The sequence below is a fragment of the Mauremys mutica genome, chromosome 4 (genome assembly GCF_020497125.1).
Source record: "Mauremys mutica isolate MM-2020 ecotype Southern chromosome 4, ASM2049712v1, whole genome shotgun sequence".
NCBI classification, from domain to species: Eukaryota; Metazoa; Chordata; order Testudines; family Geoemydidae; genus Mauremys; species Mauremys mutica.
In genome coordinates this window covers 128,683,124-128,702,058 of record NC_059075.1, presented here as the reverse complement: position 1 = coordinate 128,702,058, position 18,935 = coordinate 128,683,124, and the positions used below count along the sequence as shown (strand labels likewise).

Here is an 18,935-nt window from a genome sequence, read left to right as displayed (position 1 = left end):
TGTGGCAGCACATGCCATGCTGTAGCCTGCATTCCCGGTCCTGCTGCTGGTTGTGTAGGCACATGCCCACCAAACCTGCATGCATTAGCCCAGAGGCTGCAGCCACCTGTGCCTCTGTGTTCCATTGCGCGGCCTGCCCTGGACTTTGCCGTCTGAGCTCAGTTACCAATCTGCCAGCATCCATGGCCATCTCCCTGCTCCAGAGCCAAGTCTTTTGTATTGTGCAGGGAAGCATGTTTGCCATCTTTGCGCTGGTACTTCCGGTGCCTGAGTGTCAGGCTCAATCCCGTCAGGAATCTGTGCCGAGGGGAGAGTGTTCCACCCGGCACAGATACAGGGTGGGGTGGGGACTCAGGACGCTGTGTTTTCCTCTAGACTTGCACCAAGAGCTCCGTGCGAGCAGGGTGGGTGGAGTCCTTGCTAATGCCTCCTAGGAAGCAGCAACCGGAGGATTTCAACTCAGCCTCGACGATGGCCCCAACCCAAATCCTGGCACCAACTGGGCCACTTGTCCACACACTCAGCTCCCACGTGTAGTTTCTTTCCCATTTGGTGCCCACTTGCACAGTCCCTCTAGCCCCGGAGCACAGGGGGCCAGGGCCTCCGTACAGATCGGCCAGCCAGAAAAGCCATCACTGCATTAATCAAGGAGGGAACGACCTCCCCTCTCCCTCAACACCCCGACCTCCCCATGGAGCACAGGCACCCAACCAAAACTGGGGCAGTTTGGCCCAGATCCACAAAGGGACTTGGGCTCCGAATGTCATTTATTTCAGTGGAAATTAGGAGCCCAAACGCCTTTGTGGATTCAGGCCGTCGTGCCATGGGATGAGAGGGCGTCCCGGCCAGGGCGAGGTTATTGCCTGGGCCCAGTGGGGAACTGCAAAGGTGTTGGGCCGACTCATCTAACTGGTGCCCACCGCTTGTACCTCCCTGCAGTGGACATCTGCTCCTTTTGCCCACGGGGGCGGATGCAGGCTGAATCCAAGGCTAGGACATGGGCATGTTTCCTTTGGAATTTAGGGAGACTGCTCATTCCCGCACGGCATTGTAGGAACCAAAAGGGCATCTTCTTTCTCTGCCACTCCCTGCCCGGACCAGGTTCTATCCCTGCCCTTTATGGCCACATCGCCCCCTGCTGGTCTGGGAACAGGCCATCACCTGGGTTCTTTGGGTCAGGGCATGCAGTGAGAAGAGGCTGCTGTGACACATAAAAACCACCGAGGCCCTGTTCTCACTTTGCTTTTAAAGGCACCTGCTGGCTAGCTGCTCCCGGGGCTGGGGCTGGGTGTGTCTGTTAGAGGCGGGTTAGCTCTGGAGGCAGGAATCTTTGCCATTTAACCTCACCACTCCACTGTTTGTTTAGTCACCAGCCGCTCGGGATGAGAACCGAGAAGATAAAACCACCATAAAATGTGAGACTTCCCCTCCTTCCTCACCCAGGACACTGCGGCTGGAGAAGCTGGGGCATCCTGCCTTCAGTCAGGAGGATGGCAAAAGGTACAGGGGGCAGGAGGGGGCCTGGCAAGCGGATGGACTCTGCCAGTGCCGCATCTCGTGGTGTGTGTTGGAGCAGGGAAGCCCTCCTACAAGCCATGGGGATGGGAGGGGGACAGGCCCTGTAGGGGATGAGAATAATAAAGGCACCAGATGCTTTAAACACCAGACCTGACGCCACAAGTGAGCAGGGATCTGCCAGGACTAAGGCTGTGGCTGGTGGCCTTTGGGCTTCTGGGATAGACGACGGGGCCCATACTGGTGACTCAGGCCCATAGAGATGCTGGGAGTGGTGCATACCCTACGGTAATTCCCAGGGAGCGGGGTGCAGTGACTTCACCTCATCCATTCTGCTTGGAATCGGGGGTTCGCCGGGCCTCACGTTTCGAGGAAAGGGTGGTTGGGAATGAGAAGACGGATGATGGCTCCCGACTTGTATCCCTCCGGCTGAGCTGTGTCAGATGAGGCTCGGTTCACCGCCTCCATTGAGTTAGCCCGGAACGGAGGTGAACAGCGAGGATATGGGCTCTTCTAGCTAGGGTGGATGGTAAAGGTGGCCAAGTGCTAGGTGTGAGGGACCTACCCCGTCTGGAACCAAAGGCCCTTTGTCTTCCCACGGTGTGTACCCGTGGTCCCAGGCAGTTTGCTGTGTGCATTCTTGGCCAGCATCTCTTCTCCCCCACTGCTCGGCAGTGCCAGATGCTGGCCGTCTGCCTGGCTGACTGCTCGGCTCCTGTGTGTGCGGTCTGGAGTGCGTGGTGTGTAAACACAAAGGTTTACTACTCCCTTGGGGGAGTAGCAGGCTCTGGGAGGCATCTGGATTTCCCTGCTCCTTGCTCTGGGTGCTGCTACTTGGTGCTGCTCCAAATAAAGAACAATCTGAAGGTTTTGCCTGTTCTCTCTTCCCTCCCGCCCCCTTTCTTAGCTCTTTGGAGGAGCAGACGAGCAACCTGAGCAGCAATACCAGCAGCCAGGACTCCCTGCACAAAGGCTCCAAGAGAAAAGGAATCAAATCTTCCATTGGGCGCTTGTTCGGCAAGAAAGAGAAAGGGCGTCTGATTCAGCTGAGCCGAGACGGAGCCACCGGCCACGGTCTGAGTCTCTTCCTTCCCCTGTAAAGAGGGGCAGGGTGTGATGTGGGGTGACAGGCCTTGGGACGCACCTTCCGAGTGGCTGTATCTCTTGTTTGGGATTCAGCGTGAGAGATGGGGGAAGGGGCTGCTGTCTGCACGGCATGTGAAGTGGGGGGAACCAAGCCTTACTCTGGGTGGGGTTAGGTCTCTGTTAAACGGTTAGCCCTGCTCTGAAGGACTGCGCCCTTACAGTCCCTGTGCATGCAGAGCCATGCTGCAGCTGCTGACTTCGTCTTGGCCTATACACAGGTGCAGCGTCGTCAGTTAGGGTGGGTGATTTTTTACCGTTCTAGCAGGACTGGTGTAACCCCTAGTTTGGGTGCAGTCATACTGATATGAAGGTGTATCGCTTATTCCCCTTTCCATGGTAGAGTGTAGACATAGCCATAAGCACATTCATACCAGGGTAACTTGCATCCACACTAGTGGAGTTGTTCTGCTCTAACCATACCAGTCTAATTGACGGGGCCCAACGGTTGTGTGTAAGTCAGAGCTTAACACCGCCTCCTATTGCTCCTCGCTCATTCGATGCCTTAAGTCCCTCAAATTTGCTTTCCTAAAATCTTACCCTGCCACCGGGCTAGATACATTCTGCAAAGCCCTTTGAAATGCAGAGCGTGTTGGAAGTGCTAAGTATGGTATTTTTTTAATTATAAAGCTCTTGACATCAAAGGGAATGGGACATCTGGAAGAACTGGATGGAAAAAACAAACAACCCTTGGTTGGCCTCACCAAAGGGTCCAGAGACCATGGGCTGGTAGCGTCTGTTAGTACTGTATATGGGTCAAGGGGGGTTGCCCTCTCTGTAGTGGTTCACCCTGTGCTGCAGCCATGCGTGCCCATGTGGCACGGCACTAGGCAGCTGGCCGTGACTGCTTGGGGGCAGGAGCTGGGGACTAGACGATGGCTAGTCTAATCTTCAAAACGTTTTCACTCCTTTCCTAGTTCTGATGACCGATCCTGAGCTCAGCATACAAGATTCGCTCGGACTTGGCAAGCTGGGAGCCCAAGCAGAGAGGGACCGGAGGCTGAGGAAGAAGTAAGCATGCCCGTTTCTCTGTTCCTGTGCATGGTAGGGAAGAGGAGTCCTGCAAGCTGGCAGTGAGGCTAGGGCTATCTGGGAATCCTTCACAGCCCCTGAATCCCGAGTGTCTCTCTCTCCACCCAGTTCCTGCTGAGCTGAGACATATGGTCACCGCTCCCTTTCCCGAGCCAGCCATGCCTCTATTATTGCGTTGCTAAGTACAGTGTCCTACTGCCTGTAGCAATTGCTTCTATGCCCATTTTACTCTTACTGGGCTTGTCCATACGTACCTATGTCTTGCAGATAACTATCTTCAGCATCCTCTTCTTAGCTTCCACCATGTTGACTGAAGGTGTGGGAGGTAGTGATCCTGCAGCACTTGGTAGAGGCAATGTGTGTGTGGAGATCCTGGACCTCACTGACTAACTCTTCTTTCACGTTTCCTTCCAGACACGAGCTTTTGGAAGATGCTCGAAGGAAAGGCATGCCCTTTGCTCAGTGGGATGGACCAACGGTGGTCTCTTGGTTGGAGGTGAGGCTGGGCATTTTAGTGGAGAGATTAACACTGACGCAAATAGAGCTGGGCGAAAAATTTTGGACATAGAGCTTATTTGCTGAAAAGTGCAGTTTTCGGTCAACTGAAATGATTTGCGGATTTGGGTTGAATTCAGTGAATAGTTTTGGCAGGAGAAAAAATGGAAAAAGTTGTAACCTTTCATTGTGACATTGTCTAATTGAACAGCTTCATTTTGCTTAGCTAGATTTGTGAAAATTAACAAAAAGGGGTAAAAAAACAAACCCAACCCTGAAAACAAAACCAAAAAAAAACCCCCAAAAATTCATTTCAGGTAGAACAAAATGTTTTGTTTGATCCAACATGAATTTTTTTTTGTTTTTTTTTGTTTTATTTTGTTTTTCATTTCATTTCAACCTGAAACATTTTTTTTATTTTATTTTATTTTATTTTTGGTTCATCCACCAAACTGAAAAATCATTTATTCACTCAGCTCGAGACAGGAACAGATCCACTGTGAAACTGCAATAGACCTTGTATTTGTGCTGTTTTTCTCCCCTGTTCGGTGGTACATCAGTTAGTTACTTTGTTTAATCACATTATTAAGGCGTATATGGAGAAAACACGTGGATTCTAGCCGCTGAAATGCCATGTGCAAGCCCTTTGGCCTCTGGTGTAGTTTAAAATTGGATGGAGAGGGTTTGGAGAAGAGCCATGAGAATGAGTGAAGGATTAGAAAACATGCTCTATAGTGGTACAGTCTATTTAGAGACGGTTTAAGAGGTGACTTGATTACAGTCTATGAGTCTGTACGTAGGAAAAAAGAAATTCAATAATGGGCTCTTCAGTCTAACAGAGGAAGGTCTAACACAATCCAGTGGCTGGAAGTTGAAGCCAGACAAATTCAGTAAATTGTTATCAGGGAGGGTAACTAACCATTGGAACAATTTACCAAGGGTCATGGTGAATGCTCCATCACTGACCATTTTAAAATAAAAACAGTGGTGTTTTTCTGAAAGCTCTGCTCTAGGAATTACATTGGGAAAGTTCTCTGGCCTGTGTTACGCAGCAGGTCAGACTGGATGATCACAGTGGCTCCTTCTGGCCTTGAAATCTAGGAATCTGTGCTAGTGGGGAAAATGAAACGATTAACTTATTGTACATCCAGGGTACAGTTTTCAGAAGTGCCTAAGTGACTTAGGAACTGAAATGCCACACATTTAGCATTCTCCAGTGAGCTTCCCTGGAAAACACTGTCCACAACTTGAAATTGTGATGACACTGTAGTGCCCAGGGGGCTGTAACCATGTGTCCCCCACCCCCGGCTGCGGTCCCTAGACCAGTGGCTCTCAACCTTTCCAGACTATTGTACCTCTTTCAGGAGTCTGATTTGTCTTGCGTACCCCAAGTTTCACCTCACTTAAAAACGACTTGCTTACAAAATCAGACATAAAAATACAAAAGTGTCACAGCACACTGTTACTGAAAAGTTGCTGACGTTCTCATTCTTACCATATAATTATAAAATAAAGCAATTGGAAAATAAATATTGTATTTACATTTCAGTGTATAGTATATAGACCAGTATAAATAAGTCATTGTCTGTATGAAATTTTAGTATATACTGACTTCGGTAGTGATTTTTATGTAGCCTGTTGTAAAACTAGGCAAATATCTAGATGAGTTGATGTACCCCTGGAAGGTCTCTGAGTACCCCAGAGATATGCGTTCCCCTGGTTGAGAACCACTGCCCTAGAGTATCCAGAGCATAGAACGATTCCAGCTCTATGCTGATGGAGCCAGGCTCCCTAGCCTGCTATTGTAATGGGAATTGTCTGGGGATATGTGGACATAGCTTTAGCAAAATGATTCAAAAAGATCAAACCCTACAGTTGTTTATTTCTGAACTCTCAGTCTCGGAATGGCGGCTGTGTCCCTTGTTAGCGCGTGAGAGTCTGGGTGGAGATGGGCACATGAAACCCTCTGCTTTCCTCTGTGTTGCCAGCTGTGGGTGGGCATGCCCGCCTGGTATGTTGCAGCCTGCAGAGCCAACGTGAAGAGCGGCGCCATCATGTCTGCCCTGTCCGATACAGAGATCCAGAGAGAGATCGGCATCAGCAACCCCCTTCACCGGCTGAAATTGCGCCTGGCCATTCAGGAAATGGTGTCACTGACAAGTCCTTCGGCTCCACCCACCTCGAGGACGGTAAGTGCTTCACAGCCACAGAGATTCTTGTATGTAACGTGGCGGAGACCTTAAACCTGTTTGTGGGGTGTCACCCATCCCCTGTCAGAGAAAGATGATTTGGAGGACAGTGTACCCTGCCAGCTTTTCCAAAGGAAATAGCAGATTTTTGTTCATACTTGATACCAGAGATTATCCAGTGGAGCCGGCTGTGAAGGAAGCAGAGTTTCATTTTTTGGGGGCGCTTGCAGGTGAGCAGGAATTCACAAGACCATTGCTTCAGCTTGAAACAGCCAGACGATGGGGGTGGGAGCTATAGCAGACTGCTTCCTCCCAGTTAAAGATAAAGTGGTTTGTGCTAATGTCACCTGCTAACTGGGGCTCCTGTTTGGATTTCATTCAGCCTCTGAAAAGATGAAGTACTAGAAGTCTGGGAATCTACCTCCAAGCGGTGCTGATGTTCCCAGATAAATTATTGCTTTGTAAGGAACATATATGACTTACCATGCTGCAATAGACCTATCTGGTCCATCCAGTATCCTGTCTCCATCACCGGCCAATGCCAGAAGCTTCCAAGGAAGACATAAAACCCTTATGATGTACCTGGCCAATTGCACGATACTTTCCGTGGGGGTGAAATTTCTTCCTGATACAGGCCTCCTGACCTCTGAAATCTGAGGCGTGATATATGCTTCAGCCTAGGTAGTGTAACTGTGGTGCTATTCTTGCTCCTGTAACTGTTGACTCTGTTTTTCAATCTCATCCCATTTTTCTTCTTTGAGTAGATACAGCCATGTATGCTACATACATGTGTGCATGCCCAGAGCACCAGAGCCAGAGAACTTTGCCTAGCAGTTCCCATAGGGGCGGCACTCACGCGTTGTGCCCTGAGCCCCTCCTCTGGCCATATAAGGGCAGCACCACTCCAGCCCCTCAGTTCCTTCTCACCGGGTGTGGCTACAGTCAGAGCTCCATGCGGTGTTTCACCCCCTGCTCGTTGGTCTGTCTCTGAGAATTTTTTTCTTACATATAGCAGTTAGTAGTTCCTCTGGGTAAGTTTATGTTAGTTTAGTTATAGTGGCAGGCTGCTTTCTGTCACGCCCTCACCAGGGTCCAAGCGTTGTCTGTCATGTGGGGCGACCATCCCCAGCAGTGACCCCCACACGACGTGAGCGGTGCTCCATCTGCAAGTCATTCACAAAGAGAACTTGGGCAGTGAGACTCATAGAATCATAGAATATCAGGATTGGAAGAGACCTCAGGAGGTCATCTAGTCCAACCCCCTGCTCAAAGCAGGACCAACCCCAACTAAATCATCCCCACCAGGCCTTAAAGGCCTTTGTCAAGCCAGGCCTTAAAAACCTCTAAGGATGGAGATTCCACAACCTCCCTAGGTAACTCATTCCAGTGCTTCACAACCCTCCTGTTGAAATATTTTTTCCTAATATCCAACCTAAACCTCCCCCCACTGCAACTTGAGACCATTGCTCCTTGTTCTGTCATCTGCCACCACTGAGAACAGCCGAGCTCCATCCTCTTTGGAACCCCCCTTCAGGTATCATAGAATCATAGAATCTCAGGGTTGGAAGGGACCTCAGGAGGTCATCTAGTCCAACCCCCTGCTCAAAGCAGGACCAAACCCAACTAAATCATCCCAGCCAGGGCTTTGTCAAGCCTGACCTTAAAAACCTCTAAGGAAGGAGATTCCACTACCTCCCTAGGTAACCCATTCCAGTGCTTCACCACCCTACTAGTGAAAAAGTTTTTCCTAATGTCCAACCTAAACCTCCCCCTCTGCAACTTGAGACCATTACTCCTTGTTCTGTCATCTTCTACCACTGAGAACAGTCTAGATCCATCCTTTTTGGAACCCCCTTTCAGGTAGTTGAAAGCAGCTATCAAATCCCCTCTCATTCTTCTCTTCTGCAGACTAAACAATCCCAAATCCCTCAGCCTCTCCTCATAAGTCATGTGCTCCAGCCCCCTAATCATTTTTGTTGCCCTCCGCTGGCCTCTCTCCAATTTATCCACATCCTTCTTGTAGTGTGGGGCCCAAAACTGGACACAGTACTCCAAATGAGGCCTCACCAGTGCTGAGTAGAGGGGAATGATCACATCCCTCGATCTGCTGGAAATGCCCCTACTTATACAACCCAAAATGCCATTAGCCTTCTTGGCAACAAGGGCACACTGTTGACTCATATTCAGCTTTTCGTCCACCGTAACCCCTAGGTCCTTTTCTGCAGAACTGCTACCCAGCCATTCGGTCCCTAGTCTGTAACAGTGCATGGGATTCTTCCGTCCTAAGTGCAGGACTCTGCACTTGTCCTTGTTGAACCTCATCATATTTCTTTTGGCCCAATCCTCTAATTTGTCTAGGTCCCTCTGTATCCTAGCCCTACCCTCCAGCGTATCAACCACTCCTCCCAGTTTAGTGTCATCTGCAAACTTGCTAAGGATGCAGTCCACACCATCCTCCAGATCGTTAATGAAGATATTGAACAAAACTGGCCCCAGCACCGACCCTTGGGGCACTCCACTTGATACCGGCTGCCAACTAGACATGGAACCATTGATCACTACCCGTTGAGCCCGACCATCTAGCCAGTTTTCTATCCACCTTACCGTCCATTCATCCAGCCCATACTTCTTTAACTTGCTGGCAAGAATACTGTGGGAGACTGTATCAAAAGCTTTGCTAAAGTCCAGAAATAGCACATCCACTGCTTTCCCCTCATCCACAGAGCCGGTTATCTCATCATAGAAGGCAATTAGGTTAGTCAGGCATGACTTGCCCTTGGTGAATCCATGCTGACTGTTCCTGATCACTTTCCCCTCCTTTAAGTGGTTCAGGATTGATTCCTTGAGGACCTGTTCCATGATTTTTCCAGGGACTGAGGTGAGACTGACTGGCCTGTAGTTCCCTGGTAGTTGAAGGCTGCTATCAAATCCCCCCTCACTCTTCTCTTCTGCAGACTAAATAAGCCCAGTTCCCTCAGCCTCTCCTCGTAAGTCATGTGCCTCAGCCCCCTAACCATTTTCATTGCCCTCCACTGGATTCTCTCCAATTTGTCCACATCCTTTTTGTAGTGGGGGGCCCAAAACTAGACACAGTACCCCAGATGTGGCCTCACCAGTGTCGAATAGAGGGGAATAATCACTTCCGTCGATCTGCTGGCAATGCTCCTACTAATGCAGCCCAATATGCCGTGAGCCTTCTTGGCAACAAGGGCACACTGCTGACTCATATCCAGCTTCTCATCCACTGTAATCCCCAGGTCTTTTTCTGCAGAGCTGCCACTCTAGCCAGTCGGTCTCCAGCCTGTAGCAGTGCATGGGATTCTTCTATCCTAAGTGCAGGACTCTGCAGTTGTCCTTGTTGAACCTCATCAGATTTCTTTTGTCCCAATCCTCCAATTTGTCTAGGTCACTCTGTATCCGATCCCTATCCTCCAGCGTATCTACCACTCCCCCCAGCTTAGTGTCATCTGCGAACTTGCTGAGGGTGCAATCCATCCCATTATCCAGATCATTAATGAAGATGTTGAATAAAACCAGCCCCAGGACCAACCCCTGGGGCACTCTGCTTGATACTGGCTGCCAACTAAACATCGGGCCATTTATCACTACCTGTTGAGCCCGACAATCTAGCCAGCTTTCTATCCACCTTATAGTCCATTCATCCAGTCCATACTACTTTAACTTGCTGGCAAGAATACTGTGGGAGACCATATCAAAAGCTTTGCTAAGATCAAGGTATATCACATCCACTGCTTTCCCCATATCCACAGAGCCAGTTATCTATCATAGAAGGCAATCAGGTTGGTCAGGCATGTTCCTGATCACCTTCCTCTTCTCCAAATGCTTCAAAATGGATTCCTTGAGGACCTGCTCCATGATTTTTCCAGGGACTGAGGTGAGGCTGACCTGTCTGTAGTTCTTCTTCTTTCCTTTTTAAAAGACAGGCACTATATTTGCCTTTTTCCAATTGTCCAGGACTGCCCCTGATCGCCAGGAGTTTTCAGAGATAATAGCCAATGGCTCTGCAATCACATCAGGCAACTCCCTCGGCACCCTCGGATGCATTGCATCCTGCCCCATGGACTTGTGCATGTCCAGCTTTTCTAAATAGTCCTTAACCTGTTTTTTCACCACTGCGGGCTGCTCACCTCCTCCCCATACTGTGCTGCCCAGTGCAGCAGTCTGGGATTTGACCTTGTCTGTGAAGACTGAGGCAAAAAAAGCATTAAGCACTTCAGTTTTTTCCACATCCTCTGTCACTAGATTGCCTCCCCCATTCAGTCAGGGTCCCAGACTTTCCCTGACCACCTTCTTGTTGCTAACATACCTGTAGAAACCCTTCTTGTTACCTTTCACATCTCTCGCTAGCTGCAACTCCAATTGTGCTTTGGCCTTCCTGATTACACCCCTGCACGCTCAAGCAATATTTTTATACTCCTCCCTAGTCATCTGTCATCTAGTCATCTGTTTACAAGTTTCTGCTTCTTGTAAGCTTTCTTTTTGTGTTTTAAGCTCACCAAAGATTTCTCTGTTAAGCCAAGCTGGTCGCCTGCCATATTTGCTATTTTTTCTGCACATTGGGATGGTTTGTTCCTGCGCCCTCAATAAAGTTTCTTTAAAATACAACCAGCTCTCCTGGACTTCTTTCCCCCTCATATTAGCCTCCCACGGGATCCTACCCATCAGTTCCCTGAGGGAGTCAAAATCTGCTTTTCTGAAGTCCAGGGTCCATATTTTGATACTCTCCTTTCTTCCTTTTGTCAGGATCCTGCACTCAGCCATCTCATGGTCACTGCTGCACAGGTTGCCACCCACTTCTACTTCTTCTACCAATTCTTCCCTGTTTGTGAGCAGCTGGTCAAGAGGAGCATGGCCCCTAGTTGGTTCCTCCGGCACTTGCACCAGGAAGTTGTCCCCAACACTCTTCAAAAACTTCCTGGATTGTCTGTGCCCTGCTGTATTGTTCTCCCAGCAGATGTCAGGATGATTGAAGTCCCCCATGAGAACCAGGGGCTGTGATCTGGAAACTTCTGTTAGTTGTCCAAAGAAAGCCTCATCTACCTCATCCTCCTGGTCTGGTGGTCTCTAGCAGATGCCCACCATGACATCACCGTTGTTGCTCTCGCCTCTAAACTTAACCCAAAGACTCTCAACAGGCTTTTCTCCAGTTTCATACTGGAGCTCTGAGCAATCATACTGCTCTCTTACATACAGTGCAATGCCTCCACCTTTTCTCCCCAGCCTGTCCTTCCTGAACAGTTTATACCCATCCATGACAGTGCTCCAGTCACATGAGTTACCCCACCAAGTCTCTATTATTACAATCATATCATAGTTCCTTGACTGTGCCAGGACTTCCTGCTTGTTTCCCAGGCTTCTTGCGTTCGTGTACAGGGACCTAAAATAACTAGCCGATTGCCCTGCTTTCTCAGTATGAATCAGGAGGTCTCCCCTGTTGCACCCCCTCCTTGTGTTTCCTCATGGTATCTCACTTCCCCATTTAGCTCAGGGCTTAGGTCTCCATCTTCCAGCGAACCTAGTTTAAAGCCCTTCTCACTAGGTTAGCAAGCCCACTTCCGAAGTTGTTCTTCGTTAGGTGGATCCCATCTCTTCCTAGCAATCCTTCTTCCTGGAACAACATCCCATGGTCGAAGAATCCAAAGCCCTCTCTCAGACACCACTTGCGTAACCACGCATTTACTTCCACAATTCGATAGTCCCTACCTAGGCCTTTTCCTTCAACAGGGAGGATGGACAAGAACACAACTTGTTCTTCAAACTCCCTTATCCTTCTTTCCAGAGCCACATAGTCTGCAGTGACCTGCTCAAGGTCATTCTTGGCAGTATCATTGGTGCCCACATGGAAAAGTAGGAAGGGGTAGTGGTCCGAGGGCCTGATCAGTCTCGGCAGACACTTTGTCACATCCTGAATTCTAGTTCCAGTCAAGCAGCATACTTCTTGAGTTTCCCAGTCTGGACGGCAGATGGACGACTCCGTCCCTCTTAAGAGGGAGTCCCCGACCGCCACCACCCATCTCCTCCTCTTGGGAGTGGTGGTCATGGAACCCCCATCCCTAGGACAATGCATCCCATGCCTTCTGGTCGATGGGGACTCCTTCTGATCCCTTCCCTCAGATGACTCTTCCAAACCAGTCTGCGCCATAGTACCTGTGCAGAGAGCCTGAAAATGGTTTCTTACCTCTATCTGTATTGGAGGCACATGGATTCTCCTCTTTCTTCTTCTGGAGGTCACATGCTGCCAATTTTCTTCCCTGTTCTGCCCTGCCCTCTGATTCTTCAGCATGCTGTGCCTGCAGTCCCCAAACGCTAACTTCTATCCAGAAAGTCTTCATCTTCTCTGATGCAATGCAGTGTTGATACTTGGGTCTCTAGTCCTTTAACCTTCTCTTCCAATATGGAGACCAGCTTGCACTTCATACAGACGAAATCGCTTCTGTCTGCTGGGAGAAAGACAAACATGGCACATACTGTGCAGGTCACTCACTATCCAGATTGTCTTCCTTCTAAGAACCTCTTCAGATGCTGTATATACTGCTCACAGAAGCCTGAAAGGCAAAAACTCTGTGGGAACTCCCGTCAGGCGAACTCCCAGGCTAACTCCCTCTGTTGGCTTCTCCTCTGTTGGCAGCTCACTTGGTTCTCAACTGGTTGCTTTTTTATAAGGCTTCTGGCTCAAAGCAGTTGCCCCAGCTCAAAGCCTTCCCTCCAATCAATCACTCAAGGCCCACCTGGAACAAAGCACTCCCAATTCACACTTTTCAAACAAACAACCAGACAGTCAAACAGTCACACAGCTGGAACAGACCATGAGGCTTGCTTTGGCACCACGACCCTTGCCTGATTGCCAGTCGCCTCCGGAGCCTCCAAGTGATGCCGCCCCGCACTCGAGCTCTGGTGTTTCCCACAGGAGCAAGAGGGGTCGTTCTCCCTCCTCTGGTACAGTGAGGAAAAGGTCCCGTAAAATGAGCTAGGACCATTCCAGGGCTCGGGGAGACTCCTCTTCTAAGAGGAGTGCTGACCAGCACCATACTCCCTCTGGCATGCAGGATGGAGCAAGTCCGTCTAACTGCTCCCCAGGACCACGCTGAGAGCCCCTACCATCAACTCCAGTTCTGGCCATGAGACATCCACTGAGTCCAGTACTGATTAACGTCAGCACCAGTGCTGACTGACTCCATGCCAACAGCTACTTGGTGGCATCTGACCTGCTTTGCCTCTCAGTCCCGGACTCTCCACTTATTCAGGAGTTCTCTGATGCCATGGCTTCTACCACCTCATCCCAGCTCTGCTATTGGCACCTTCTGGCTACGTCACAGAGCCGCCAGGTTCAAGCACCACAGCTTGCACCACCCAGGCCTCAGATTGTGGAGCATCTTTGGTATGCCCTTAGCCTAGGTACCAGCACCTCTTCCGGTACCATGTCGGAGTGTGCCTCATTCAGTGCCACCAGTGCCAATCCCCCATTCCTCTTCATCACCGATGCTGCCCCCGTATGGGGCTTCAGACGAATCTGACTGTTCGTTTGCCCTGTCAGTGCTGGCTCCCCTGTTGTCACTAGAGACCCTCTGGGACTCCTCAATATCCAGGTCAGGGTCATCTCCTCCCTCGTCATCAAATATGCACCAGAGATTGCCTGCGGCTCACCATTGGTACCGAGATTGGCATCTGTACCACAGTCAAGAAGGGGCACTTGGCCTAGTGCCTACTGGCCACCAATGCTTTATCCCTATATGCCCAGTGTCCTCTTTAGACTCCTTGGGATGTTCCTCGGTCCCTAAGGTCCCGCTCTTCGACTTGCTCCGGAGTGAGATCACCAGTCCCGATGGTGGCTCCATCTGTCAAACCATCTCAGCACCCGGTGACTGCTGAGCCCATCCTCCTGTACTCGGGTTATTCCAACCAGATCTTATGGTGCCAGAACAAGACTTGTTGCTGATGCAGTGAATTGCCTTGGATGACTCTCCCCTGCTGGAATCTTCCCCTCCACCAAGGACTTTCAGGCATATCAGAACCTCCAGAGGCAGATGGGCGCTACCTTGGGCAGGCTTCCCTCAGGAGAATGCGCATAAGCTGCTGTCTGAGGGCCAGGTTTTATTTTCACAAAAAAAGATGAAACCCTGCACTCTTTTAAAGCCCCCTCCCCCCCCGCCCAGGCTACTTTACATTCTTTGGGAGTATACCTCTGGCCATGAAGAGACGCCACTGTAGCTGTCAGTAGCCGCAGCAACTGTGTATTCTACTTAGGTGACTCCCGTGTGGGAGGTGGAGCTCGGAGTCTGTTTAAACAAGGACTGCAGGATTGCCTTCCCAAAGTTTGCATCTGATTTGGGCGCAGCAGTGATTGGTAGACGCATGCACAGAGGACCAAGTGGCAGCCCTGCCAATGTCCAATATAGGAATGTCACTTAGAAATGTCATCTACTCAAAGAAGTAAAAACAGTCACCTACCTGTACCTGTTGTTCTTCGAGGTGTGAGGCGGACGTGTATTCCACGGCCCACCCTCTGTCCCCTCTGCATTGGAGTCTGTGCTTCTGACATTTGCTGCAAAGGAACTGAGAGGGTCAGGGTGGTCTTGCCCTTCTGTGGCCAGGGCAGCTGCTGAGCGCTGTCCCATGGGTACTGCGAGGCAAAGTTCTCCAACTCCAGTGCTCTGGGAACTCACACATCTAAGTAGCAGACACATCTGCATCACATCTCAAAGAACAACAGTTACAAGTAGGTCACCATCTTTCCCCCTCACTGGTATTCCAGAGCAACAAATTCCACTAATTAAATACTCATGGTGTGAAATACTACTGCATTTTATCCATTTTAAATGTGCTCTTTGTTCTTGGAATGGGGTGGCTGGGTGCACCGTTCTCAGCACCGCTCATCATTCTATACTTGTCACACTTCTTATCTCTTTTACCAACGTAAGGAGCCCTAGGTGAGTTTCATGGAAGCTGAAAGTGTGTCTCTTTACAGGAATGTGAGGAATCCACCAGTGTCCTTTAGATGTAGATAAACAGAACCAGATTCTGATCTCAGTCTGGTGTAAATGAGCAGAAATTCCTGGTGTGAAACCAGTGGGAGAGAAGAATCCAGCCATAAAGTCTGTATATGTCTCATTGTAATCCACTGTAGAACCTGAAATACCATCTCTTGTTGAACTTGCTTTACTAAGAATTTTGAGCGGACGGTTGTGCTCCCGTTGTAATGTGCCGTCGACCTTTCTCTGATCGACCTGTCTGACCTTTTCCCTCTAGTCCTCCGGAAATGTCTGGCTCACACACGAGGAGATGGAGAACATGGCAACTTCCACCAAAACGGTTAGTTTCTTGTGTCTAATCCCGTCTCCCATCTGAATCGCATGTCAGTTACCACGCGTAACCCTGAAGGAGTGCTAGTGCTGAAATCTCAATCCAGTTGAATGGAAAGGGATCTGTATCTCATGCAGTCATAGCAAGCTGCCTTTTGGAAAATGATTTGCGCATGCTTAGAAGCTGCTTTTCAGCTTTTAATAACTTGGCAGTTTCTACAGCTGCTTTTTTATTCCCCCTAGTAAGAAATGTGTTTTCCTTTTTCAAGGTCCTGCTGGTTTTGCTGAGACCATGATGACGGTCGCTCTCTGTCCACCTCTAGTAAAAAAAAAAAAAAAAAAAAGACCCATTGATATCAAGAAGGTGCAGAGAAACCAGCCCGGAATGTGAAATCCTGACACCGCTCCCCGCCCCAAGTCACTGGCCAAACTTCAATTTATTTCAATGGAGCTAGGATTTTAGGGATCTCAGTCTCTTTTTTAGTGGCCAGGTGTCCACATCACAAAGCCTGCCCTCACAAGGGATGTTAATCGGCCTGCGTTGGCCCTGCAGGTGTTGAGTGTGGGTCACCGGCATAGTGTCCAGGTCACGAATGGAGCAAGCTGGCTGGGCGATGTGATGGAAGCTTGCACTGCCGCTGCCTGACTTGTGTCTGTTCTTTGGGAAATGGAGGCTCTCAGCCTGGCATCTCTGCCCAGTGCTACATCTGCTTGTCACAAAGAGCATGTGCTCTAGAGGCATCTGTGCCAGTCTCCAAGCCTGAAGTAACTGTGCTGGGGAGAACAGGACTCCTGGAGCATAGCAGCACTGTGGATGATACCTGGGGTGAAAACCTGGCCCTATCGAAGTCAGTGGCAAAATTCCCTTTGATTCACGCAGGATCAGGATTGCACCAGTGCTCGCTTGCTCTCTAGCTGAGAGACACATGCTCCTGAGTTGCATATGAAGTGGGCATTCCCATTTCCTGTCTGGCTGACTCAGGTCAGGACTCTCGCAAAGGACACTGAGTCTCTCTAGTTCTAGTGCCTTTCCTCTGACTTGCATCCGAAGAAGTGGGTATTCACCCACGAAAGCTCATGCTGCAAAACATCTGTTAGTCTATAAGGTGCCACAGGATTCTTTGCTGTTTCCTCTGACCGCAATGTATCACCTTTCAGATACGTGTGTTCTGTTCTGTTTATGTTTGAAGGGCGTGATCCCCCGCCCCCGTGGCAGAGGTACTGACTTTACCTGTTGTTTTTGTTGACATGCTACATTTGTTACAATTAGGACACAGAGGAGGGCAGCTGGGCACAGGTGAGATCCTCCATGTCATCTCTTTCCATGTCTGTTAGCTAGGCGAGCGGGCTCAGGAGCAGGGCCTCTGCCTAGAGAATCTCACACAACCCTCTTGCAAATTGAACGCCTTAGTGACACTGTGTGTGTCCAATCACATCACTCCGTTTCCATGCAGGCCACTCCCTCGGACAATTATTTAACATTTAGCCCCGCCCTTTTCCCCCTTAAACCCTGCCCCAAAGGGACGTCACTGGAAGGTTGGTGAAGGCAGCAGCAGCAGAGAACACTCAAAGGCCAGGGAAAAACCTTATTTTCTCTTGTGGTTTGTTGACTCCTCCTTTGTCTCATTTTATAGCGGGGATAATGTTCACAGAGCTGGAGCTTCATCTCTTGCCTATCACCAACCAATAACATGTATTAGCCAGCCTCCACGCTCCCGCACCAGGAACATGGCTCTTTCATTGCTGGCTGGGGTGGAATGCGATGTTTCTTTTGACTCCTGTTTTAGATGTCCCCACAACTAACACAGCACACAATTTCTGAGTTTGTGTACTGCAGGTGACAGCCTAGGCTGAGGTTTGGCATTTTGGGACAGGGGCCTTCGCCATTTCCAAGGCGTGGAAAATCCATGGCTAAAAGCGCTTCGTGCAGCGGAGGAAGCACGTGCCTGGGGCGGCACATGCTAAGGGGCGGCATTCCGGCCATTCTTGGGGCTTTTTTTTTTTTGCTTGGGGCGGCAAAAATGATAGTAACTCTCAGCCCTGGGTTCCCTGCTGCCTGGAAATGGTTTTCTAAAATTGGGGACTTATGTCTAGTAAAAATGCTTGTGATCTCATCTCCCCATACATGGCATGTCCTGGGGTCACCAGTTATCGTCCATCCACCCCACAGTCGGTTAATAAAGCTGGCAAATGACTAGATGATAGAATGAGCTGGTTGGGCACAAATCATTCCCCCACCCCCAGCTTCTGGGGAGCTCTGATTTGAGTCCGGATCTGGATTCCGGTTCTGATCATCTGGGCACCCCTAGAGCATATTAGCCAGGACTTTCCTTCCATGGACTTCATAAAAACCATAGGGCAGGCAGTGTAGCCGTGTTCCTGCAGTGATACAATCCCTCCTCTCTCCCCACTGTCCTTAGTAACCTCAGCCCCTCGCCTGTTCTGTTTGATCAGCCAGGCCTGTCAAATGCGTCACTGGCTTTATAGCCAAAGACAAGACATCTCTGTTCTGTTCAGCGCACGACTATCCTTTCCACGAGAAAAGAGTAAAACCCTCCATTAGCAACAGTAATAAAGAGCCTGAGAACAGCTGTAGTGCCGCACATCTGGCAGCATAAGCTAACCGCCTCATTACCCCGTGAGGGAAGGAAGTAGCCATTTATAAATGGGGGTAGAGGTGGGGGAATGAAGAAACACTGAACTGACGCCAAGCAAATTGCCTTTCCTGGTAGGAAGACGACACTGCCCCCGCTCCCAGTATTGAAACAGGGTCTGTTTTAGGGATACATAGAGAGGGCTGCCCAGAGGGGGGGGCAAGTGGGGCAATTTGCCCCGGGCCCCACAGGGCCCCCATGAGAATATAGTATTCTATAGTATTGCAACTTTTTTTTATGGAAGGGGCCCCTGAAATTGCTGAATCCTCTGGGTGGCCTGTACGTAGAGATGGGACAGTGCTTCCTGCCAAAGATAAAAAACCAGGGGTTTATATACCACATGTAGCCCTCCAGGGCCTACCCACCCATGTGAGTCCTACTCACTTGCTGATGTGGTTGGAGTTAATGATAGTACCATTTGGGCCTGATCCTTGATTGCCCTGCACCTGGTGCAAAGGGGGTGCTGATCTGCCATGTGGAGGCATTTAAACTGACTTGAGACTGGTGTCAGTAACCGCACCAGGGGCAGGGCAGTGGAGCACGAGGCCCTTTCTCTTCTCCTTCCTGATTTACATTTAACTGTCTAC

The 18,935-nt window shown here is 49.8% G+C and overlaps 1 protein-coding gene across 9 annotated transcripts in view; it reads left to right on the top strand.

Moving 5' to 3' along the window:
• Positions 1–18,935, top strand: part of PPFIA4 (PTPRF interacting protein alpha 4) — a 203,484-nt gene that overhangs the window by 162,055 nt on the left and 22,494 nt on the right. For 6 of the 9 annotated variants that reach the window (XM_045014809.1, XM_045014806.1, XM_045014803.1 and 3 more), the window contains 7 exons: positions 1,367–1,500; positions 2,423–2,589; positions 3,576–3,669; positions 4,105–4,186; positions 6,174–6,374; positions 15,642–15,704; positions 16,965–16,991. In XM_045014809.1, the coding sequence (XP_044870744.1) occupies positions 1,367–1,500; positions 2,423–2,589; positions 3,576–3,669; positions 4,105–4,186; positions 6,174–6,374; positions 15,642–15,704; positions 16,965–16,991 (768 nt within the window). Of the gene's footprint in view, positions 1–1,366; positions 1,501–2,422; positions 2,590–3,575; positions 3,670–4,104; positions 4,187–6,173; positions 6,375–15,641; positions 15,705–16,884; positions 16,992–18,935 lie in introns of those variants that run through there. The other 3 variants (XM_045014808.1, XM_045014807.1, XM_045014812.1) reach the window with 2 other exon arrangements.